This window comes from Eretmochelys imbricata, chromosome 18 (assembly GCF_965152235.1).
Source record: "Eretmochelys imbricata isolate rEreImb1 chromosome 18, rEreImb1.hap1, whole genome shotgun sequence".
Lineage (NCBI taxonomy): Eukaryota > Metazoa > Chordata > Testudines > Cheloniidae > Eretmochelys > Eretmochelys imbricata.
In genome coordinates, this window is record NC_135589.1 from 13,752,791 (window position 1) to 13,776,202 (window position 23,412).

Sequence of the window (23,412 nt, forward strand, 5' to 3'; positions counted from 1 at the left end):
GTCTTGTGCACAAGGATCTGGCCTAACAGGCATGCCCAGGACTCATCCGATGTCAAGCAGTGACAGCTAGAGGTGAGATTGTCATAGTCCATGACACAACTAGGTTTCTATCCAATGAGGGCTGTGATCTCAGGGAGGGGAAAATAGGATCTACATTTCAGTGGAGGTGGGCGCTAAGCTACTGTTCTCTCTTGTATGCAAGCACTTGTGGAAAAGGAGAAGTGTGTGTTTTAGTCAATTGTAGCTTCGACTATTTGCAGAGTTTAACAATGCCACACGTGCAGTACAGTCCAGCGCCTGTCCTCAACAGCCTAAACCCCTAAGTTCCTTTTCCAGGTGCCTGAATCCATCATGGGAAATGAAAGCTCTTAATCTCCTATACTAGCCTTGTTCCCTCCAACACGCTAGCACTGCTGATACTGTTGTGCTATGTGATTTTTTTTTTTAAACAGCCATCCAAACGCTGAGGACCTCTAGTTTTGCAGCTCACATGAAAAATGGCACTTCAAGCAGCATGGTGCATTGGCATCTCCTTACTCGGTTTTTCAGCACTGGATGCTTATACACTGGCTCTGTGTAGGCTCAGCAGGAAGCATTCCACCTGGCCGACCACAAACTCCACTCACTGGAATACGGGGCTTCCCATCCAAGTACAGGCTGAGCCTGTTTTTTCAGATCGCACAAGTTACCACAACCCCAAGTGCTATGCCTGAAAGCATATACCCCCCGCCCCCACACACACTCCCTTGATTGCTGTAGGCTGATGTCTCCACATGAATGTGGAAGCATAAATACAAATATATATAACTAGAATCTCTGTATGTAACAAAAAGCAGTACATTCTTGACCTAAAGAGCTTCCAGGGTGATCCCCCCCTTGCATCTAAAGAGTCCAATACATGCTGAGGACTCAACCAACATCTCAGTCCTTTAGACTATGCAACTTCAGACTCCAATACTGGGGTAACACACTGCTGTGTGTAAGAGCAGTTACAGTTGGGGACGTGCAACTAGTTTTTCCAGAAATATTACAGGGTCTCTCCTGATTATTCTTCTTTCAGAACCAACTTACTGCAAAGGGCAGTATCAGAAGAGGAACTTACTTGTAGAACAAGCCTGAAGGCTTTAAAGGGCTTTGCAGAGCTTTGCTATATAGCCTCAGGGTTCCCCCCGACAGCCCTATTCACAGAGCTATGTTGTATTAGTCTGGGCTCCAGAAAGGGCTGTACCAAGGAAACAAAGTCACTGTTTATATAATTAATCTGCAGCAGGACTGTTGGCTGTGTAGATGCTAATTCAAGTATCACAATAAATAAGAGAGAACAAATATTGGAATTACCATGTCATGGGGTGGCTGGTCTTTCACAGGAGTTGGGCCTCTACTCCACTTGGGACTAATCAGCTGCCTCCCAGCTGATGTGCCGCAGCCAGGGATCAGGTGATAGCTTGATGATCAGTTTGTCCTCATAAAAAGCAGCAAGAGTGCATTTGATAAGGAGGTATGGGTTAGTCTCCGTCCTCCTGCAGCAGACCATGGGTGTGTGGAAGAGAATTGCAGAGTGCAATCGCACAGGGAGGGAGCAGGCTGCAAAGGGAAAGGGATCAGAGTGACATGCCTTGTCTCCCAGGTGGATAGCTTGTGGAGTGTCATCCTGTCAGGGGTAGGTAGGGCCTTTGTAGAAGACCTTGGGTCAGGGCAAAGGGTACAAATGTGATGCTGAACCCGTGTTATTTTGAAGAAATAAAACTAAAGCCAAGGAGACTGAAATCTTGTTGCTGGAGGGTGTTGTCTGGGATACTGGTCAGTGAGATAGCCCCCTGGTTTATACCACACCAGTGTCTATCAGTGGTCCATCTTGTCTATCATCCTTTCTCCACTAGCCCTAGGGATGTCAGCAGAAAGGGTGAAATATCCCTAAAGGACAGTTTTGTAATAAGAGGTACATGGAGGAACTGCCTTCCTAACCCCCTTGTGACTGACCTTTGCCTTCAGGTACCTAGCAATGGGCTGGGAAGTTACAACTGAAATGGAGTTTGACCCAAGCTTTCAACTGTGGGCATTTTAATAGAACATCTAGGTGCTTGCATTTAGTAGCTCAAAGTGCCACTTTGACACATAAATGTCAATTTAATACACATAGGTGAAGCCCTAATGCAGAAACACATGCATAACTCCATCCTTATTCTTCAGGACAGCAATTAAACATATGCTTAGCTGCTGTCTTGAAAAGGAAAGCTTTGCCTGAATTGAGGCCAGGGATTTCAATGTCCTTTGGTAGTCTCCCTGGTTGTAGACCGGGCTCCACAGGGCTAGGAGTAAAATATAGAAAACTAGTACAATGATGTGCCTGAGAGTCATTGCACAATGGTTATGAGGCCCAACTACAATGAAATTCAAATAAAAAACAAGCTTTTAATTCTGTGTGTGGGGTTTTGTTCTGTTTTTTGCTAAGATTTATATTTGTGTCCATTTCTTTGCCCACCTGTATTGTACTCTGCTTTCCTATGCCTGATTCTCCATCCTTATGCCAGGACCTTGCCAACCCCCCAAATTCTGTACATATTTTGTTAGTTAATCTGCAATATCAGGTGAGGGGCGTGAGGATGATCTGGGAAAGAATATTGGCATCAAAACACTTTGCCTTATTTATGACCATGTTAACACAGTGAGGGCTTTGTCCAGTGAAGCTATTTGTGAACATCTGCTTCTTGGAGATCTTAACTCCGCTGGCAGCTGGAACAATAGTGACATCTTGAGGCTAATGAGAAGAATCATTGATCCGAGTTCTAAATAGGCATGGGGGGGGGGGGAGCAGGGAGAGGGGAGTTTTTAAGTTATAATTGCAACAAGACTAGAGGTGCTACCTGTCCTTGTTTTCCCAGAATCGTCAATTATTTTTTGTAGATAGCTGTCCTGGGAAATCGAGAAGAGTGCTCAGTACACACTACCAGCTGTACAGTTTAATGGGCTGAGAATCGTCCCAGAGACCCCGACGAGAAATGAGTGTGTTATTCCGAGTTCTTCTCTTGTTGGCCAGGTAGCTGTATTATAGAAATGCACCAGTTTTTTCTGCTAAGAGGCCTCCTGTTCCAATCTGGCAAATTTCATGAATGTGACAAAGCTGGTTGACTCTCAGATAGCCTCATCCTCTCACAAAATCAGCAAGCAGACTTTAAGGCTGCAATTTTCAAAAGAACCTAAGGGTGCCTTTGAACATCACAGTATAAAAACTCTTTTAATGTGAAGTTAACTATCATCGAAATAAACAGAAAATCAGGGGAAATAACACTGAAATACCTTTCCCACCATTTACCATTTTGGTTACTTCATTGTGCATATAAATACATTTGATGGGACTTTCAAGGGGAAATTTAGCTTAGTCAGTTGCTTTTAAAGCAAATGATTCCCCTAGATTTTTTTTTTGTCTCCACACAGTTAATTAGAACGTGGTTTTATCATTTATTTTTAGTCAGTTTCCAAACATTTCTATTACTTTGACAACTGTAGCATTCCATGTATTTGAGGATAGGAATGTGTAGCTGGGGAGAAACAGAAACAGCTGCACATCCACCCTGGGATAGGAGGCAGTAATGTCAAGGTTGTGGTGGTGGACATCTTACATGTGCAAAAATCAGGAAAATGGGGAAAAAACAACCCGGTGTGGTTCTCACAATTAATCTATCCAAGTTAGAAGCCTAAATACTTTGAGGATCTGGGCCATGGATCTCTGGCCCTCACCCTACAATCTGATCCATCAGAGCAGGATCTTAAGCTCATCTCAAGTCCCACTGAAGTCAATGGGGCTCCCTAGAGACATGTTGGAGTCTGCCCACAAGGTTCAGATTGCAGGATCAGGGCCCATGGCTGAATTTGAGATCACACAATAACACAGTTGCTCATTATAACTAGGCTTGGTCGAATTTGATTTTTATATATATATATATAATTTTGACATTTAATTTTTAAGCATTTTAAATTTTTTTTATTAATTTACATTTTCGTAGTTGGGAGAAATTGGGGAGGGGGAAAGGGAGACAATAATTATTAAATGACAGTAGACACTGAAATTCAAAACCCTAAAGCTCTATAACCCTTAAATCACAAGTGGACAACATCACGTCAAAATATCTTTTAATCCAACTCTAAGAAATGCTCACCCAGCATTTTTCTTACTTTGCCTAGCTGTAAATGTTGATTATTATTGATGGAAATATTTGTCATGGGTTTGTGAGTATATGGGGAAACTGACATTTACTGACAAAAATCGAATCCTCCAAGACTACTCATAAAGCGCATGCAGTTTGAAATTGGCAACAGAGCAATGGAGAAGGGGGGGTCACTAGCTTTTTCGTACCTTTTAAGGTAGAATTGGAAGGGCAGCGTACAGCTCGCCGTCCTTGTGAGCTAGGCTGCCAGTTTCAGAATGCTGGTGCCCCATGGCGCCTAATGTACTGCCAAGTCTGTCTCAGTATCAAATCAACATGGTAAGTCAGTAGGGCTGGGGAGGAATGATTGGCCAAAGAGATGGTGGTTAGGATGTATTTGAATGCACAATGCTAAAGCTTGTCCAAACATTGTAAAATACCGGGGGGGGGGGAATCAAATCTGACCCACCACACTATTTTGAACACTTTATATGTAAATCAGATTTCTTCACTCATGTCAAAGGCGATGCCCTCAGGAAGGTCTGAGTTGACAGCAACGGAGAAGTTTTCCAAAGAACCTGTTCTGAACTACAAAAAAATAAAAATAAAAAAAATCTGAACATTTCTTTAAGTGGTTTAAACAGTTGCCACTTGCCATCTAAACTAAGCCAGTGGGAGGGATTTTTGTGGAAACCCTCCACCCATAAAAATTAACTTTCAGGCTGGGAACAAGGTACTTTTTGGAAACCGATAAGTGATCCACACAAGAATGGAAGTTCCCTCTTTTGGGTGAGACATAAAACCAAGGTCCAGACCACTGTTGGCCACCGATTCAAGATCTCATGGCACTTTTTGCAGCACTGTCCTCCGCATGGTGGCTAAATTCCAACTTGAGCAAGTACCTGATGCTGCCTGTTTAGCCTTTTCCTTGCCGTTTCAATTTAGACGGTAACTCTTTTCACCTGCCATCCCAATACTGTCCTGTGCACTTAGGCCATGTCTCTGGTAGGAGGCTCTGTAGGACCATAGTGTAGATACATTCAGGGAAGGATTTTCCCATTGATGTGGGTAATTCCCCTCCCTAGGTGTGGCAGTAACTATGGACCAACTCTCCTGTTGACCCAGCCACGTCTACACGGCGGGCTAGGTCGGCTTACTTACAGCGCTCAGAGGGGGGAGAATTGTTCACACCCGCAGCTCGGTGCAGGCTTCAGGGAGCGGTGGGGCTCCACCCCAGGGGTGGCTGCAGGCCAGCAAAGGAGCCCGGGGCGGAGCCCGGGGCGGGCTGGAGGCGGGAGAAGGAAGGAGCCCGGGGCTGGAGGAGAACGGGGAAGGGACCCAGCGAGCGGCAGGGGCGCGGATTCCGTGGCCGGCGCAGGCACGCGTGGCCCGGGCAGGGCTGAGACACGCACCGGCCGCGGGGAGCCGGAGCCAGGCGCTCACAGGAGCGGCGCGGGCCGGGGCCGGGCTGAGTCTCGGCGCTGGGAGCCCGACAGAACTTTCCTCCCGCAGCCGCCGCGTGCCGGCCGGCCGGGCCCTGGGAGCCGCTTCGCTTCGCTCCGCCGCCCCCTGCTCCCCTCCCTCCGCTCGCTCCTCTTTCATTTCTTCGTCAGCTGCCTCCCCCTGGGCCGGGCCCCCTTCCCCTGGGCTCTCCCTCCTCTCCTCTCTCGCCCTCCAGCCTTTCCTTCCCCTTCTGCTGACCTCCCCTACCTTCCTTCCTTCCTTCCTTCCTTCCCCCAGATCCTTCCCCCCACACCCACATCCCCTTCTCTTCCCTTCTCCCCCACCAGCCACCCCTATGCCCCACTCCACCATGCTGATGGGGACCATGCCCCCAACGGAGGTGTACCCCTCTGAGCGGGTCATCGTGCTGGTCTCCTGTGTTCTCTCCTTCCTGGGCTCCAGCCTCCTGGTCTTCACCCATGCCCTTTGGCCCGAGCTCCGGACCCGTCCCCGGCAGCTCCTGCTGTACCTCTCCCTGGCCGACCTCCTTTCGGCTGCATCCTACTTCTACGGGGTGCTGCAGGACTTCAACAGGACCTCGTGGGACTGCGTGCTGCAGGGTGCCCTGTCCACCTTCTCCAACACCAGCTCTTTCTTCTGGACCATGGCCATTGCCTTCTATCTGTACATCACCATTGTGAGGGGCACACCAACGGGCACTGGCCTGCTCTGCTTCTTCCACGTCATGAGGTGGGTGAGTTCTGGTGTTACCCTCATCCCAGGCGCCCACTTCAGACAAGAAGTGCTGCTGAGAGCCTCTAGACGGGAGTCCCCCTGGTGCCCATCTGTGCCATGGTCCTGGTTGGTGGGTAGGGATGGCTGTTGTGTGTTCCCCACTGCTGCCAGGATTGGTGGTGATGAGCTGCTGGGGACTCAACCTGGTCTCTCCTGAGGCTACTTTGCCCTTCTTTAGCCCCTTTCAAGCCAGGGCTTTGTGGTAATTAACAAATTAAGTGTCTCAATGCCCTGGGGAGGTAGTTCTCATTAAACCCAGATGAGGAAACTGAGGCATGGAGGGATGAAATGTCTTGCTCATGGTCATGCAGTGGATCTCTGGCAGAGACAAGGAAAGAACCCAGGAATCCTGGCTCATAGTTCTTACTTTCTCTCCTAGAGTGTCCCACTAGAATACCACATGTACCCAAAGCATGCAGGCGATATTTAGTGCCTCTGCTCCAGTGACAAAGTCCCACATTTAGAGTGTGTTTACCTAGATCCTTGGTCACCCCACCTCTCTATACTTCCCCTGCGCCAGTAATTCAGTAACTGTAGGAGAATGGCAGTTTGAAAGTGAGGAGGCTGCTAGAAAAGCAGTCTGAAGGCTGTTTGGCATATCTGAAGGAAAGCAAGACAAAATAGCTCACGGTTTAACTTGCGCCTGAGTGTTTACTATTTAGCTCGCTGATTTTCCACATCATGTTTAATAAAAGCCTTCATTATGCAATCCGAGCTTGTGTAATCATGTGCCATCTCCAAGCTCAGCCTGACAGTGATCCTTTGGTGCTCTGGGCTGCCAGGTTTTTATAATAAATTACATGGAAAAGGATATAGTTTTAAAAAACCCTCCAGGGCAAGCCAAATAGTGGATTTGGGGGTCTTTTTCTTTGTCAAATGCTTCCATCATCTCGTACTTACAAACAGCATTATTTTGGAGATGATTGAATGACTTTGTTGTGCCGGTCTAAAAGATAGGCCAGGGAAAACATCAAGCAAGTCTAAGTGTTAAGTAGAGAAGAAAATTGGATTCTTACACTCAGACGATAATTAGGAGCTAGAGCAACATCTGCTTGAGTGGAAGTCAGAGAGCTTGCAAAAGCAGCTTGATAGCTCAGTGAGTATAGCGTGTGACTTACATGATCTTTGCTATTGTATGTTACAGGATGGTGGGGTGCTTTCATTTTGTCTTCAAATAAAAAGAAGGTGGTGGGGTGGGGGTATGGAAATTATGGAGAGAGGAACTGCTAGTGAGAAGGGCAGGTCTAGTGGTTAGGGAACGGGAATAGGAGCCAAGATCCGTGGAGCCAAATTCTGCGCCGACTTGCATCCCATCAAACTTGATAAGAATGAATGAGTCTCTGCGGAATCTGATCCATTTGTTCTTTTCCTGTCTCTATCAGGGATATATGGGACCCTGGTCTGTGCCTCAGTTTCTCCATCTGTTTAATACTTCCCAACCTAGCAAGGGTGCAGGGGAGGGGAATTGTAAGGATGGATTGATTGTTTGTGCAGCCTGCTAAGAATTCAAGACGTCCCTTGCCACCACTAGGTACTGGGAGGGAGGATTCAGAAGCTGAACTTCCCCTCTTTGTGAACCTTGTTGGGTTTTATTTTCACACTCCATATAGTCAAAATCAATCACCATGTTCTCTATGTCCTAATAAGCGTCAGCAAGATGTCTGGGTATCATTCAGCTCAAACTTTGCTGTGTTCAAAGGACAAGGCAAGTAATTGACATCGAAGTCCTATTATTGGATTCTGCTTCATAATCAGTTGCACACATACAAAATGGGAAATGATTGCCTAGGAAGGAGTACTGCGGAAAGGGATCTGGGGGTCATAGTGGATCACAAGCTAAATATGAGTCAACAGTGTAACACAGTTGCAAAAAAAGCGAACATTATTCTGGGATGTATTAGCAGGAGTATTGTAAGCAAGACACAAGAAGTAATTCTTCCGCTCTACTCCACACTGATTAGGCCTCAACTGGAATATTGTGTCCAGTTCTGGGTGCTACATTTCAGGAAAGAGGTGGACAAATTAGAGAAAGTCCAGAGAAGAGCAACAAAAATGATTAAAGTTCTAAGAAAACATGACCTATGAGGGAAGATTGAAAAAATTGGGTTTCTTTAGTCTGGAGAAGAGAAGACTGAGAGGGGACATAACAGTTTTCAAGTAAATAAAAGGTTGTTACAAGGAGGAGGGAGAAAAATTATTGTTCTTAACCACTGAGGATAGGACAAGAAGCAATGGGCTTAAATTGCTGCAAGGGAGGTTTAGGTTGGACATTAGGAAAAACTTCCTAACTGTCAGAGTGGTTAAGCACTGGAATAAATTGCCTAGGGAGGTTGTGGAATCTCCATCACTGGGGATTTTTAAGAGCAGGTTAGACAAACACCTGTCAGGGATGGTCTAGATAATACTTAATTCTGCCTTGAGTGCAGGGGACTGGACTAGATGACTTCTCGAGGTCCCTTCCAGTTCTGTGATTCTATGATTCATAGATGACTCTGCCGACCCACTGCTGTGCAGAGCCTGTGAAATATTTTTACAAGCCTTAAAAATCTGCAAGAAGTTGGAGAGAAAACCAGTGCAGCAGCTGCACCAGTGTGGACTTGTTCCCTGCCCTACCTATCATCATCATAATACCTTGTTCTCTTCTTTCCCCTCCCTCCTTTGTTTTCTTTATTGTGACTTGAGAACTTGGCCATAAAAAGAAAAGGAGGACTTGTGGCACCTTAGAGACTAACCAATTTATTTGAACATAAGCTTTCGTGAGCTACAGCTCACTTCATCAGATGCATACTGTGGAAAATACAGAAGATGTTTTTATACACACAGACCATGAAAAAATGGGAGTACTCCTTTTCTTTTTGCGAATATAGACTAACACGGCTGTTACTCTGAAACTTGGCCATAAAAGTGCAACTTGGGAAGGATGTTGTCTGATTGGTTATTTTTCAAGGCTCCAAAGTCCTATTGCCCAGACTGAATTGTCTTTTGTATACTGTCCAAAATCCCTTATCCAACAGGACAGGTCAAATCTGGAATAGCCACAGATGTCATGAACAGATACTGGGGCATGTGGTGAAAAGTAAATTGAATGGAGGGACAGAGGGGGCTGTATAAAGAGAAGATGTTGTGGTTAGGAGTTAAAGATAAGATAAAATCATTAGGATCCTTGAAGCATGAAAGGGGGTTAATGGTAGATAGCTCACCAAGGCCCTGATGTTGCAGTGAGCCACACTTCTGCATATTCCCATTAATTTCAGAGAGACTCCATATGGGCAGCTATCTGTCTGTAAGAGTGCATGGCAGGAGTGGGGTTGATCATAGTTAAATTACCCGTCAAAGGGTTGACATTTTTAAAAAGACAAATGCTATCCTGTGGTTGCCTGTGTCTTATGGTGGAAAAAAGAGTTGCAATTCTCTTTTTGACATTCAATTTAATCAATCCGAGACTTTTTTTTTTTTAATTGACGTGCCCCTGTGATGGCGGAATGTGTGCTGGATGGTTTACCCTAGATTTTTCCTCTTAAGGAAGTAGGATTGTTGCTTAGATGAATCTGCCAGACTGGTTTCTTGGTTGTTGACTGAGTAGTAACACATACTCCGTTTTAGCAGCCAATCTGGGGAGCTCCATCATACGCATTCAGTTTTGTTGTGCTGGGCCTCAAGATGATGGAGTTAATTTTGAGTCTGCTTAAATATTTGGAATGTGCGTTAGTCCCAGTATCCTGGCCACAAAATTCCAAGTTAGTTAATTATGTTCTGGTTCTCTGAATAGCCCACAGAATCTCAACTGGACACAATTTTCTTTGCTTCCTATCCAAAATTGTGTAGTACGGTTGTGTGCTATTAAACAGCTTCTGCTGTCCACCCAGAAGCGGCTGCATTCCTCTGGGGAGCTAAGCAATTAGAGAGAGAGCATGTGTGTATGACTATGTATCCATACATGTCTGCAGTACACTTTGTTATCCTTTCAAATACAGGGCTGTGTAAATGTAAAATACTGTTGTATTACCCATCTGAGATTTCAGTGAAATGGCTCTTAAACTTACTGCGAAAGTACTGATGACAAAATGTTTTCATGAAGGTGAGATTGTCCATAAACTCTTAAGTGCTGCTGCTAACAGGTAAGAAGCTGTTGCACCTTGCTTTGGTTTTATAGGGTAGCTCACCAAAGGCTATTACAGGTGAGGTCAAGTTCAGTGGAAACACATGAACGGTAGTGCTGTAGCGTGTAAATCCTTAGTCACATATCCGTGAAGGGTGCTCCTCCTGGTGACAGAAGGTGATGATGCTCTGATGACACTCAAACCAGATCCACTCCTAAATCTAGAGTAACTAGACTAGGAGACCTCATAGTTGTCCCCAGCTATTGCTAGCTAGCAACGCTGGTGGGAATAGAAAGTGTATCGAGTAGCCCGTGTAGATAGAGGAATAGAATATAAATATTTATTTTCTTCCCAAAGGATCCCAAAGCATTTTACCAACGACATACGTGCAGTACAAATGAAATGCAACCACCTCTGAGGTGCGGGGGGAGCAACTTGCCAGCCACTGCACACAGCATGTTGTATCGGTAGAGGTGAGGGCCAAAGATACCAGGGCAAATGACTGATTTTATTAAAAAGTGCTGGGTAGTCTTCAGTGTCCATGGAGAGCAGAGAGAACCTTGACTTTTAAGGTCTCCTGAAGAGACCCATGCACCAAACTCCAAGTATTGGCCTCCCCCACTTACATAACCTAAAACTGCGTATGTTTATACAAGCACTCTGGAACTTCAGCAGCCGATGGACCTACCACCAGGTCTGGCAGCCCTATTGGGTGATGGTCTGGGATGCTGTGAAACGAAAGCGGGCCATGAGTGGCAAGATTTGGGTGCAGATCCTGCCAGTCCCAAAGTTCAAGGGTGTGAGGATCCAAACCCTAAGTTTAGGGGAAAGGTTTGGCTCTGGGTTCTGGTTAAGGTGCATCTCTGGATAAAACCCTCTGCAGCTCGTGGCTCCTATTTCCAGAAGCCCAGCCCCCTTTTTTGAGGATGCAAATTTCTGCTCACAAAAAAAAGAAAAGAAAAAGAAAATGCACTTGTGGTTTTGTAGCAGCACAAATCCTACCACTTGAACGGGTCGCGGCCGGACTTGCACAGGCAGCATGCTGCAAATCCTCCCAGGGCTTGTAGGAATATAAACCGCTGCGTGAAATATGTCAAAAGGAGAACAATTAAACAGCCTGACCCCAGATACTTTTTGGGGGTGGGGGTGGGGGTGGGGAGGAGGAGAGTGTGTGAGGAAACTGAAATGGAAAGCTGAGATGGGAGCTTCTTGTACCCCAAACTCCTCATCCAGTAGGTGTGGCAGGAGCCCTGCAGCAATAATAAGCACCCTAGTGTGTATTAATATTAGCAGTTATCTAATAATAACAGTACTTAGTTCATTGCTTTGATAGCTAGTAATAGCTGGGGACAGTTCTCCTGGGCTAATTTCTCTAAGTCTGAGTGTATCTGCTTTGTGTGTCATCAGAGCATCGCCTTCTGTTACCAGGTTGAGTACCATTCGTGGCTGCATACGTGTCTGCGTATTTACACGCTAAGGCAATACTAATCGGGTGTTGGCACTTCACTGATCAGACGTGTAACAGCCTTTTGTGAGTCCCAATAAAACAACCCAACTTGCAACGATGCTTTACGTCAGTACCTCTCAAAGCACTTCACTGAGGAGGTCAGTATCATTGTCTCCATTTTACAGATAGGGACACTGAGGCACAGAGGAAAAGTGACTTGCCCAGAGACTCTCAGCAGGCCAGTGAAAGAGCTGAGAATAGAACCAAGTTCCCCCTGGGTTCTAGTCTATTGATCTAACCACTAGGCACCACTTCCAAGTGCTTTACAAATATAAATGAATCCTCTCAGCCCCTGTGAGGTAGGGGAGTGCAGCTATCCCTATTTTACGGATGGTGGAAACTGAGGAATATAGAAATTAAATACCGTATTTTCAGAAGTTCCAGGCACCCCAACTTTGAGTGCTCAGCCCTTCTGAAGACTGGGGCCTAAGAGACTGTTTCCCCAAAAGGGGGAGGAGACAGGGAGTAACCCAAGCCAGGAATAAAATTCAGTTCTGCTCCCTTTGTTACTGTGCTGTTGGTATGCACCTTGGGTGTGTCCTGTGGCCAACAGCAAAATATCTTCAAATGTATGTGCTAAGGAGTGCCCTCGTAGCCTAGGAATAAACCATTCCAGAATGCGTGCCTCTGTGATCTTCTTGGCTAAGCAGGGGTTGGGAGCTAATCCTGGCATGGACGTGCATGGCTGTAGCAGCTCTAAAAGCAGGGGGGCTGGAACAATTTTTATAGTGGGGGGGCTGAGAGCCACTGAACTGTAAACCCTGTATATGATGGAAACCACTTCAAGGCCGAGGGTGCTGCTGCACCTCCAGCACTATGACTAAAAGGCCCAATTCAGAACATCGCTTAGTGTCCCAAACCGAAATTTTCCATGCTTAGAAACTGCCAGTGCTTCCCAGTTTTCTGATTTCACACCAGTAGGCACCTGTCTTGCTCTGACCTCTGTTGTTCATTTACTGTTGAATAGCCGGGAAGCTGAATAGTATGGAAAAATATCAAACCCCATTTGCAGTCAGAGCTGGGGTAGTTATTAGTTCTGAATAACAATCAGGAATTTTATTTTTATTTTTTATTTTTCCTGTTCACAAATCAATCCTGATATCTGAAGAAATATTTGCTGACTGCTTTGAATAAACAACTCTTCAGCCTATGGGGTGATTTGTGAACCGTTCTCTCTCCATATTCATGGAGTATGATAGGCCATCTCCGTCACATGGACATGGTATAAATTTTTTGCCTCCTGACTGGATGAGTAAATGTTATAAAATTGGAGAATGATAAAATCGCAAACAACACAAGCTCTGGCAATAATTTTCAGGCAAGTGATCATTCATGCCAAGATGTATGAAACTTCTGGGATTCAACAGACATTTTCACAAACACTCAGCCGTGGTCTGAATACTTCTGAAAAGCCAATGCACTGGGGGATTCCTCCATGTGGAACGTCTTTCTGCAGAAGTATTTTCAAAGGGCAGCATTGGACCAGCTCTATTAGTGCTTACAGCTGCCTGAATCTCTTTCTGAAACATCTGAAGTCTGGTTATCTGCTTCTGCTGTTTGCATTGTACTGCCCCAGTGGATGGCAACCTTGGTGTGGTGGAGTGGCTTGAGTGTGCCCATGATGCTAAGAGCAGTTCCCTCAGGGGTCTCGCACTCCTGGCAGGGTCACCCAAGGTGGCAAAGTTGAAGGTGATGTTCCAGATGAACAGCGATCTCCCCCTACCGCGCCCCCCCCCCCAAGTCCTCAACATCAGAACAGGCGGATGAAGAGACCATTTCTCTCAATGGCTGTGAAGGTGGATGAAGGTTGCAGTAGGATGAAGGTCTCCAATCATGGTGGTTTCCTTGCCATTGGATTATGATCCTCCTCCTACCAAGCACCACGTGGACACTGGTTTGCAACAGTGTCTCCATGTTTAAAGAAATCACTCACTGGTACCTTCCGTCCAGATTGGCCCCTTCCCTTGGGAAATGTCTGCCCCAACTGTGAGAAGATCTGCAGATCCACCAGCAATAAAGGGCTGTCGTTTTATAGAAGGCCATCATCCTTGAACTCTGAGGGATCGCCAACTGTGGCAAATTCTCATTTTGATGTTTACGGGAGATAATGTGCTGAGCCCAAACCCCAGCTCCAAGCACACCATACCATGATTGATTGATTGATGTTAGACCTGAAGAGAGAAAATGTGGATGGTTTTGTGGTTAAGGTCCTGGGCTTGAGACTGAGGAGATCTAGATTCAGTTTTCAGCTCTGCCACAGACCCCCTGTGACCTTGGGCAAATCACTTAATCTCTCTGTGCTTCAGTTTCCCATCTGTAAAATGGGCATACAACACATGGGCGTAGTGAAGATAAATTCATGAATATTTGTCAAGCACTCAGCTACTACTGTGATAAGCACCATAGAAAACTCTCTATATGTTGCGGGCACTGCTTGCTTTCTGTGTATTAATTATGTGTGGTAGTTATTCCCCCCCAACCCCACCCGCCTACAGCTGTATACTAGGCTTGGAAAAAACGTAGACTGGCTGGTTAGAAAGGACAAGGGATCTGGAATTGATTTTAAGAGCACTGTCCTCCCATAGATCCTTTACTGGGCGTAGCTGCTCAGGATCAGCTGCTAGTAGGATTAAGAACCTAGAAAGATGACTAAGGAAATAGGACATTTGCCTTGTTTTCTTGATATCTGGAGGGGTGTTTATTCTGGGCTTTTGTCGCTGTCAGGCTACTTTTTTCACCTCTTGAGGATCATGTCTACTGCCACCTCCCCAGGCCTTGTAGAGTGGAATAATATGGAAGGGACAGATTTTGTTTCCAAGTAAATGTGGGCTGGCATTGTAGCAATGGAAAGATTCACAGCTAGTTGGATCAGGGGCTAGGCTTGTCCTCTGCACTTTAAGATACTGGGTGGGAGTTGGGGTCGGGGGGAACATTTTATGCTTGTGTCTGTGAATTCCTGTGGTTCTCATTTATGGATTTTTGTGGGCTGCCCAAGGTGTCTCATGACTTCATTTCCCTTCTGTTTTTGGCTGCGGTTATCTACTAGAGATGGTCCTGAAACAACACACTGGCTCTGAACATCCTGACACTTTGGGGATTTCCTCTCTTGGTCTGAACTGTGTACATCAGGCTCATATCTGCTCTCTCATAAATTCTTGTATTTGCCACCAATGCTTGTATTTACCCACCTAAAAAGACACTTACACATTCTGCCTCCTCCAAAACCAACCCCTCCTTCCCAAAGTTAGCTACCATGTGTCCAATTTTCCAAAGTAGTTGCCCAAAGAAGAAGTAGGATATTGATGCCTTTACTTGACCAATTGGCACTTACGTTTAAGTGCCAATTAGATGTCTACATGCAAGATTTAGGTGCCCAGTGTCATTGTCCATGTTTGAAAACTGGGCTCCAGCTGATTTGCTCTTGAATCAGCTGACTCCGTAGCGTGTTCCAACTGTAATAGATTTTCGTACACACAAGTCCAGGTGCTTGCGTGTTTCAGGGAGAAGAATGGAGAGGATTACTACACATGACTGCAGTTTGGCAGCGAAGTGCCAAGAAAAGAGTTTGGGCTGGCAGAGAGAAAAAGGATGAAAGATTATATTGCTGGTCACCTGCGGTGGTGGTAGGAAACGATAGGTCTCTCTGAGTGACCTGTCTGAGTGTTTATACGCTTCTGTCAGAGTAGGATGGGGAATTGGTGCTGCAAACTGATGCCATGGGGCCAATGCTACAAATTCAGAGCAATAGAAAAATGAAGACTTTTCTTGTCCAAGCCCCCGTTGTTCTTTGGTTGCATGGCAGCTGCAGCTTTGGCTGCTTGGTGATCTTACCTTGCACTGACAAAATAAATCTAAAATGCTGCCCTTCTGTTTTGGTAGCATCTTGTACTGATGGAAATGATTGCACAGGATTCAAGGCAACATGATTAGACCTACTGTTTGCTTAAATCCTTGAAACTGTGGAGAGGATTCTTATGCCATGTGCATCTCAATGGTACCTTCCTGTAGGTCAATAAGCAACATGTCTAGAATCTATCACCCATGGCTTTTCTTTCTATCATCCTCTCCCCAGCGGGGAAGTTGTGTGTATCCTGCCTGCTGAGAGAACCTGGGAGAAAGAAGTATCTGTCCAAGTCACTTAGCTGGAGCCTGATCCTGTATTTGTCATGTAGGCAAAACTCCTGTTTTCACTGTGCATACAGAACTTGAGATCAGGGCCCCTGAAAGATGGCTTCACTGCATGGTCTGTCAGGCACAGGTGAGTCTATATTATGATGGCATTGATAGTGGCAGAGCTTGCCTTTGAACAGGACTGTATTCTGTTCACGTATAAACTAGTTCACAATAGGGCTTTTGTGATGCCTGGGCTTCTTGCTGGATCACGTATTCCTGCAGAGCTTAGCTCCTCTCCAGTCACGCAAATCCTGCCTCAAGAATGGTTGATGAGAAATCTCAATGGTTGGCTAAATTTTAGGAGAAGAGAGGGGTGAACCTAACTAGTCAGCTGTAGGAAGGAGTGCATCCGTCCCCTGTTGTGTCAAAGTACTGTGTTCTTTTAAAGTTGCATGAAAGTTTCCTAAATACTACAGTGCTGTGGGCCTAATAAATGCAGGTGAGAAATCAATAGAACTGATCCACCATCCATAGAGTTCCATTTGGAGGATTTAGTTGTCTCTCTCTTTTCCTGCTCTTATTTTTTTCCCAGTGTTTGGATTTTCCTTCCTTCAGATCAAGGATCTGCTGCGCTTTAGACTGTGTGAACTGGAGGAATCGTAGGTCACCTCAGTGATTGTCTCTAGTGACAAGAGGAAATGCCAGGATGTTGGAATTGTTGTAGCCGTACTCTCTGGAACTGAGCAAGCCATGTTACCCTGTTTTTAAAAAAACAACCACCACAAAACTTCTGCTTCAGTCTGACGTCGGGGAAATAAGGAAGTGGAAGAGGAAGCAGGGATGAAATGTCATCGTGTCTCTTTCACACAACTTCCAGGGTAGAAAGAGCCCAGCTCCGAGAATAGATTAATTGGGACATCTCCAGCTGTTGTGCAGGTCCTGAGATGGAATTGAATTGGGAAGGGTGTTGGCATGCATTGTGCCTTACTGTGCCGTGGGGTTCCCATGCGTGCTGACTGGATTTCCCAGCTGTCCAGGTGCTGGAGTCACCAGCTGATTATCCAAGGAGACTTCACTGTCCTCAGTGCTGAGGGTTTTGCTTACTGTCTGTGACCTGTTCCCCTGTTCTTCACTGTGTGGTGACGGTGAACTGAACTGTGTCCTCTTCCCCCTCCCATTCTCTCTTCTCAGCTGGGGAGTCCCATTTGCCATCACAGTGGCTGCTGTCGCTCTGAAGAAGATTGGCTATGATGCATCAAACGTCTCTGTGGGCTGGTGCTGGGTCAACCTGCAAGCGGCGGATCGGGTCCTGTGGATGCTGTTGACAGGGAAGTTGTGGGAGCTGCTGGCATATGTGATCCTACCAGTCCTTTACATCCTCATCAAGAAGCACATCAATAGAGCGGTTGGTACCCTGGCTGCTTTTGCTTTATATAAGGATGACTTATGATATCACTAAGGCTCTCAAGGCATGCTATCCACGACATAGATTGGAACTGCTTCGCCCATCCCTGAAATGCAACCACCTCTGGGGAGCATCAGTGCACAGCACCACTACCCAGTGACTTAGCATGAGATGAACCTGGCACCTATTTAAAAACTGTAAAGGGTAGGGGACGTGAAAAGGTAGAATGTAAATATTGGAGTAGGGCATTGGGGGCAAAATCCAGATCTAGTGTAATCGAAGGCCACTTTAGTGGAGTTGATCCACCTACACTAGGCCTGAATTTGCCCCCTGGGGGGCGGTGTAAAACATCCTTAGCCTGGCAAAAAGTGCTGTAGGATCTTGAGAGGCTGCTTTGTGCTAGGCACTGGATACACACACCTAATAAAAAATTTAGCTCCTGCCCCAAAGATCTTTCAATGTATACAACAAATAAAAATGAAATCCCTGGTGAGCATAAGAATTCAGAGGGCCATGTTAGCACTTGAGCAATGTGGAAATATAAACCTAAACTATGCCACAGTGGCAGGACACAGGGACCTCCAGAGGACAAATTCCTATATTTCCCCTAAATTATGGATTTTAAAAAAGCCAACCCTAAAAATGTCATCTTCCTCTGGCCACCAGTCAAATGTGCTTGTCAGGGTGATAATTAGAGAGAGCAGACAGCTAAGGGATTGGTTAGGCTAGACATTCAGAAGGTGGGATGTTTCTCCCGCCCGACTCTAATGAGGAAACCTGGCTTGCCGTCTCCCAAAGAATGGCTGGTTTTCCTGCCATGAGACCAGGCATCACCTGGTCACGTCTGTATTGGAAACACTGGGGAATATCCTCAGTGCCTGGAGGTCTAGGAAGAGGAGTCCAAGAAGATTCATGGCTGTTTATCACCTGTTGCCCATCTCTGAACTAGCTGGGACTCTGTGTTCTATCAAAGACGACAGCGTGACTGTCTGGAAATCCAATCTGCCCCTTTCCCCACCCGTCTGTTCTGTGCCAGAGACTTTCAGGCACTGTCCTCTCCCTCATGTGCCCCGGGCTCTGATTGCTCTGCAGGAAGGGAGCTGAACACAAGCGGTTGTCAAAGCCGATTCTTGTAACTGGTTTCCGAGGGCTGGAGGCAGCAGCATGCTGGGCCATCTGGACTGCAGCTTTTCTCCCTTCTCCTGAGCTTTCCCCTGTAGCTTGGAACTGTGCTGAGCCTGATAGCCCAAGGACTGCGGTCTCACAGCTCTCCTCCAGCCCTGGGGGGGGGGGGTCTGCCACTTCCAAGGAACAGCAATAAATAACCTTCCCTCCCTGATGCGGCAGCTTGTTTAGTCAGTGCTGGTTTTGGAGTGCCTTATAAGCCAGCGTGGGTTTGCGACATGTGCTCTCTCGTGATTGTGAGAGCAGCTGTGTTAGGACAGGAATGCAGAATGCTGGCAGGTTGTATTCTTTCCCGAGAGAGTCTTGTACCTCTATAGAAATGGCTGGGGCTTTACTGATGGCCCTTGGAGGGGGTCTAACTCCCAGCCTCCCTGTGAGGTCCATCTGTGTGTGATTGCACCGAGCTTTTCTGGGGCAATGGCCTTTTGCTGGCAGGACTGCTAGCAGTCGGAGGAGCAGGAGGAATGGGGGTTGGGGGAAGGGAAGGGTATAAAATTTTATACGCTATGCAACACATGTGAGAGGGAGGAGGAGTTTTCAGCGGCACACCTGTGCTGGGTTTTGAGAGGTGTCAGTTCAGTGGCTTTCTGCTCATTTCACCAGCTGAGAATCTGGCCCTTAATCTCTTGATTTCCCGCTCTGTAAAATGGGGATAATCCTTCCCTGCCTCACACACATAAGCGCATGGATACTACAGTGGTGTGGTTATGCAAGTACCTGAATAGACGGTTAGTCCTCTGGAGACCACAGAAGCAATAATAATTAATACTTTGCTCTTTATAGTTGTTTTTTATCTGTGGATCTTGGTTTTATAAAAGCAGGCTGAGATTACCCCTATTTCACAGGCACGTACAGATTAAGTGACTTGCCAAAGGCCATGCAGCAACACAGTGGCAGAGCCAGGAATGGACCCCAGGTTTCTCAACAATCCGTGAACCTATTTTGTAACGCATTACTGATGTTTACGTTGCTATAGCTGTGATTGTTCTTAATTATATAGCAACCTAGGTGTACGTGGTGCTCACGTAGAATACTGAAAAAGTTGAGGTGTCCCATTCTGCCCTCCTTCACATCTTGGTGGCCCTCTTGGAATTTGGCCCAAAATCTGTGTTCCAAAGAACAGAGAGAACAGCTAGGCTGGAGTCCAACCTGGGCAGTCTCTGTCCGGCGGGGCATTCCTTTGGCTGAGGGTGTAGCAGTGGGCAGAATGCAAAGGGTTAATTGTCTTTGGCAAGAAGCCACCAGCGTGAGCATTTGCAATAACCTAGTATTGGAACTTCAGAGTCTTTCATTTTTTCTTTCCTTCGAAGCATGCGGCACTCTCTGAATATCGCCCCATACTAGCCAGGGCTCCTGCCTTTCAGCCCAGGACTTCCATAGCAGATAAGAAATTGATCCTCATCCCTCTCATTTTCATCTTCCTCCGCATCTGGAGCACTATCCGATTCATCCTGACCCTCTGCAGCTCCCCTGCCGTGCAAAATCCAGTCCTGGTGGTCCTGCATGTAAGTACCTGCTGGTCACTGCACTCCCCTGACAGGTCCATATGGGAGATGGGGCGGGTGAGAAGTGATGGGCTTGCCCATGTCTGAGACATGCAGTTCTTGGTCCCTGCCATTTTCGGGGCTAGATGTAACAGTGCAGGGACTTAGAGAACGGCCTGCATGATTTGTGTGTGCCACAAGCAAAGACTTCATGCTGGACCAAGATCATAGAATCATAGAAATGTAGGGCTGGGATGGGACCTCGAGAAGTTCAGCCCCCTGCTCTCTGGCAGGACCAAACAAAACTAGACCATCCCTGGCAAGCTTGTGTCCAACCTATCTTTAAAACCCCTCAACAGAGGGGATTCCACAAGCTCCCATGTTAAGCTCTGGAATAAGCTTCCTACTCTTGTAGTTCAGAAATTTTTTCCCAATATCTAACCTAAATCTCCTGGCTACTGATTAAGCTCATTACTACTTGTCCTACCTTCAGTGAGCACTGAGAACAATTGATCACAGTCTTCTTTATAGCAGCCTTTAACATATTCAAAGACTGTTATCATATCCCTCCTCTGTCTCCTTTTCTCAACACTAACCCTGCCCAGTTTTTGTAACTTTTCCTAATAGGTCAGATTTTCTAAATCTTTTATCATTTTTTTGTTGTTGTTGCTCTCCTCTGAATGCTCTCCAGTTTGTACAGATCTTTCCCAAAGTGTGGGGCCCAGAATTGGACACACTACTCCAATTGAGGCTTTTCTCTTGTTCTCACTGACTGCTGTGCACAAGCCATATAATTTTCTATAAGCACGAGAGTGTACAAAGAAAGGGTTAGTGTGTGATTCTCTCAGTTCCTTTTTACAAAGGCACCTGGGGTGCGGGGCAGATGTCTGTTTCTTTCTCTGAAATAGACCAGGCTGTGACTCATTATCCTAAACCAGCATTTCCTAAAGCGGGGGGTGATCCGTCGGGGAGAGCTAGTCAGGGGGCACAGATGCACCTCTGCTTTCCTTTTTAAAAATCTTCCTTCAAAATGTGACCCGGGTATAACCGATGCAGCAGATGTCTGCCTGTGTTTGCAGAGAGCCTGAAACAATAGCTCAGAGATGTGGGCTGCCCCATTCTGTTCAGAGGGCCAGGATGACATACTTTAAATCTCAAAATGGTTAACTAGTCCACTGCTCATCAAAGCAGGGAAGAAAGGAGAGGAAGGGTCATATTCTGAAGATCTATACAAGATATTCCAGTGTTTCTCAAAGTGAGGGCAATGTCCCCATGGATGGGCAGGGCTTGGAAAATGAATCCATTAAGACGGGTAGCTGTCGAGCAACACAGCAGAGTTGCAGGGGATGGACGTGATTGATTTTCCTGACAGGTGGGGAGTTCAGCTCCCACAATTTTGGGCAGTGCTGTCCTGAACAATATTTCCTCCCTCTAACGTAACATTCCAGACTTGTGTGGTTCTGCGGAACGTGTCTCAACGTTGCTATGGATCAGCAAAGCCTTTTTTTATCCCTGTGGTGGAGCAGCTTCGTGGCGGATATTTTTGCTAATCCCTTTATAAGTCACATAGACCCCACTCCTGATTGGCGCTAATGCCTGGGGAGCCCTGTTGCCAATGGATGGAGGGAGGAAAACCAACAAACGTGATTAAAAATCGAATGCTGCCGCATCAAAAAATGCCCTGCCCAGGAGCAGCCGCTTCAGCAGCATCTAGTGGCCAGAGGGGCAAACTGCAGCCAAAAAGTGTTTTCCCCCTGTCCCAGCTGCTAAGGATGCAGCGCGAGATCCATGTCGTAGGCTAGAAACTCGGTGACCGTCTCTCCCGGAATGGGACTGTTGGTTCTAACGGAATAGAGCTGAACTTCTCCTGGGTGCCAATGTCTCGCATTCAAGGAGCTGGATGGAGGTGCTCACATTTCAAACAGAAAGAGGATCTGAGATATTGCCTGCATGAGCTGCTACTCGGCTTTAGGGAGTTCCAAAGCCAGGCTATTTTTGGCTTGGTTTATGGCTTTGCTGTTGTTTGAGCCGACCCTCCATTAATACACAGATATGACACGTTCTGTAAAGCAAGGGTCTTGTGAAATGGAACGGCCTTAATTTTCCTATCCCCGGTCTCTTTCTATCCCCCCTCTCTTTTTTTCCTCTCCATCTCTTGACTCATCTTTCATGTCTGGGTGTCTGACCAGCTCTCACTCTTTTATTAAACACTCCTGTTTACTTTACTGTCTCAATCTTTTTTCCTCTTTTTCTCTCCCTGCCTCTGCTCTTTCCTGGTCTCTCCTCCCCAGTGTCTTTTTCTCTCCCTCTGTTTTCTGACTCTTCCCCACCATTTCTCCATAGCCCTATGCCCTGGCCTCTCTTAGGGTGGGCCCAGAGCACAGGTTGTCTTTGCCCTCCTAAAGTGGGTGATGGCTTTGGAGGGACAGTGACTGTGGGGATATTCCCTTCCAAATGCAGGTGAGTTGTCTGTCTTTCCTGACTGCTTAGGGGCTTGGTTTTCTTTTTGGTGCAGGGATGATGTCCCAGACCCTCGTCCTCTCAAGGCTATAACCCTCTGCTCTGCCAGTTCAGTGACTGTCTTGGCCTAGTTTAGCATCTGATTGCTTCTGGGATGGGGGAGAGACACCTCCTGCAACTGCTTGGGGCTAATTTTCACTTCCTGCCCTTGCAGGGAATTGGGAACACGTTCCAGGGAGGCGCCAACTGCATCATGTTTGTCCTCTGCACCCGTGTGATCCGGACCCGGCTGCTCTCTTCCCTTTGCTGTGGTCACTACGGAGGCTTGCGTCAGTCTTTGCGGAGGCTAGAGAGGGGTTACCAGGATGCCGAGCCCCCCATGAACACACAGGCTGAACAGACGGAGGCCGAATTCGCAAGCACCTGAGCCTTGAATCTCCACGTCTGAGTGTGAGATTCCGTCGTTCTTGGTAAAGGTTTAACTGTGAGTCCTGCCTGTGCACAGCTGAGTTCCTGTAGTCGGGGTAATTGCCATGGGTGGCCCGGAGGCAGAGGAGGAAAACAACAGCGAGCTTCATTAAGAGAGATGAATTCAGCTGCCAGAGCGAGAGAAGAGAATTCCAATGCGGCTGGTTCTGCAGCACTCCTGCAGGATAACTGTCCATCTCTGGGTGTTTTACAAGCATCAGTGAATTGATTCACACATGGCCTCTGTCAGACAGAGAAGTATGGAAAATGGGGAAACAAGGCACAGAGGCCGTTGGTGGTGCAGAGG

General features: G+C 46.6%; 1 protein-coding gene across 1 annotated transcript; it reads left to right on the forward strand.

Moving 5' to 3' along the window:
• Positions 1 to 5,958: 5,958 nt before the first annotated feature.
• GPR157 (G protein-coupled receptor 157) lies at positions 5,959 to 23,064 on the forward strand. The gene is made up of 4 exons (XM_077837362.1): positions 5,959 to 6,338; positions 17,295 to 17,508; positions 20,004 to 20,198; positions 22,852 to 23,064. Exons 1-4 carry the CDS (start codon positions 5,959 to 5,961, stop codon positions 23,062 to 23,064), a joined length of 1,002 nt encoding a protein of 333 aa, XP_077693488.1.
• Positions 23,065 to 23,412: the final 348 nt, after the last annotated feature.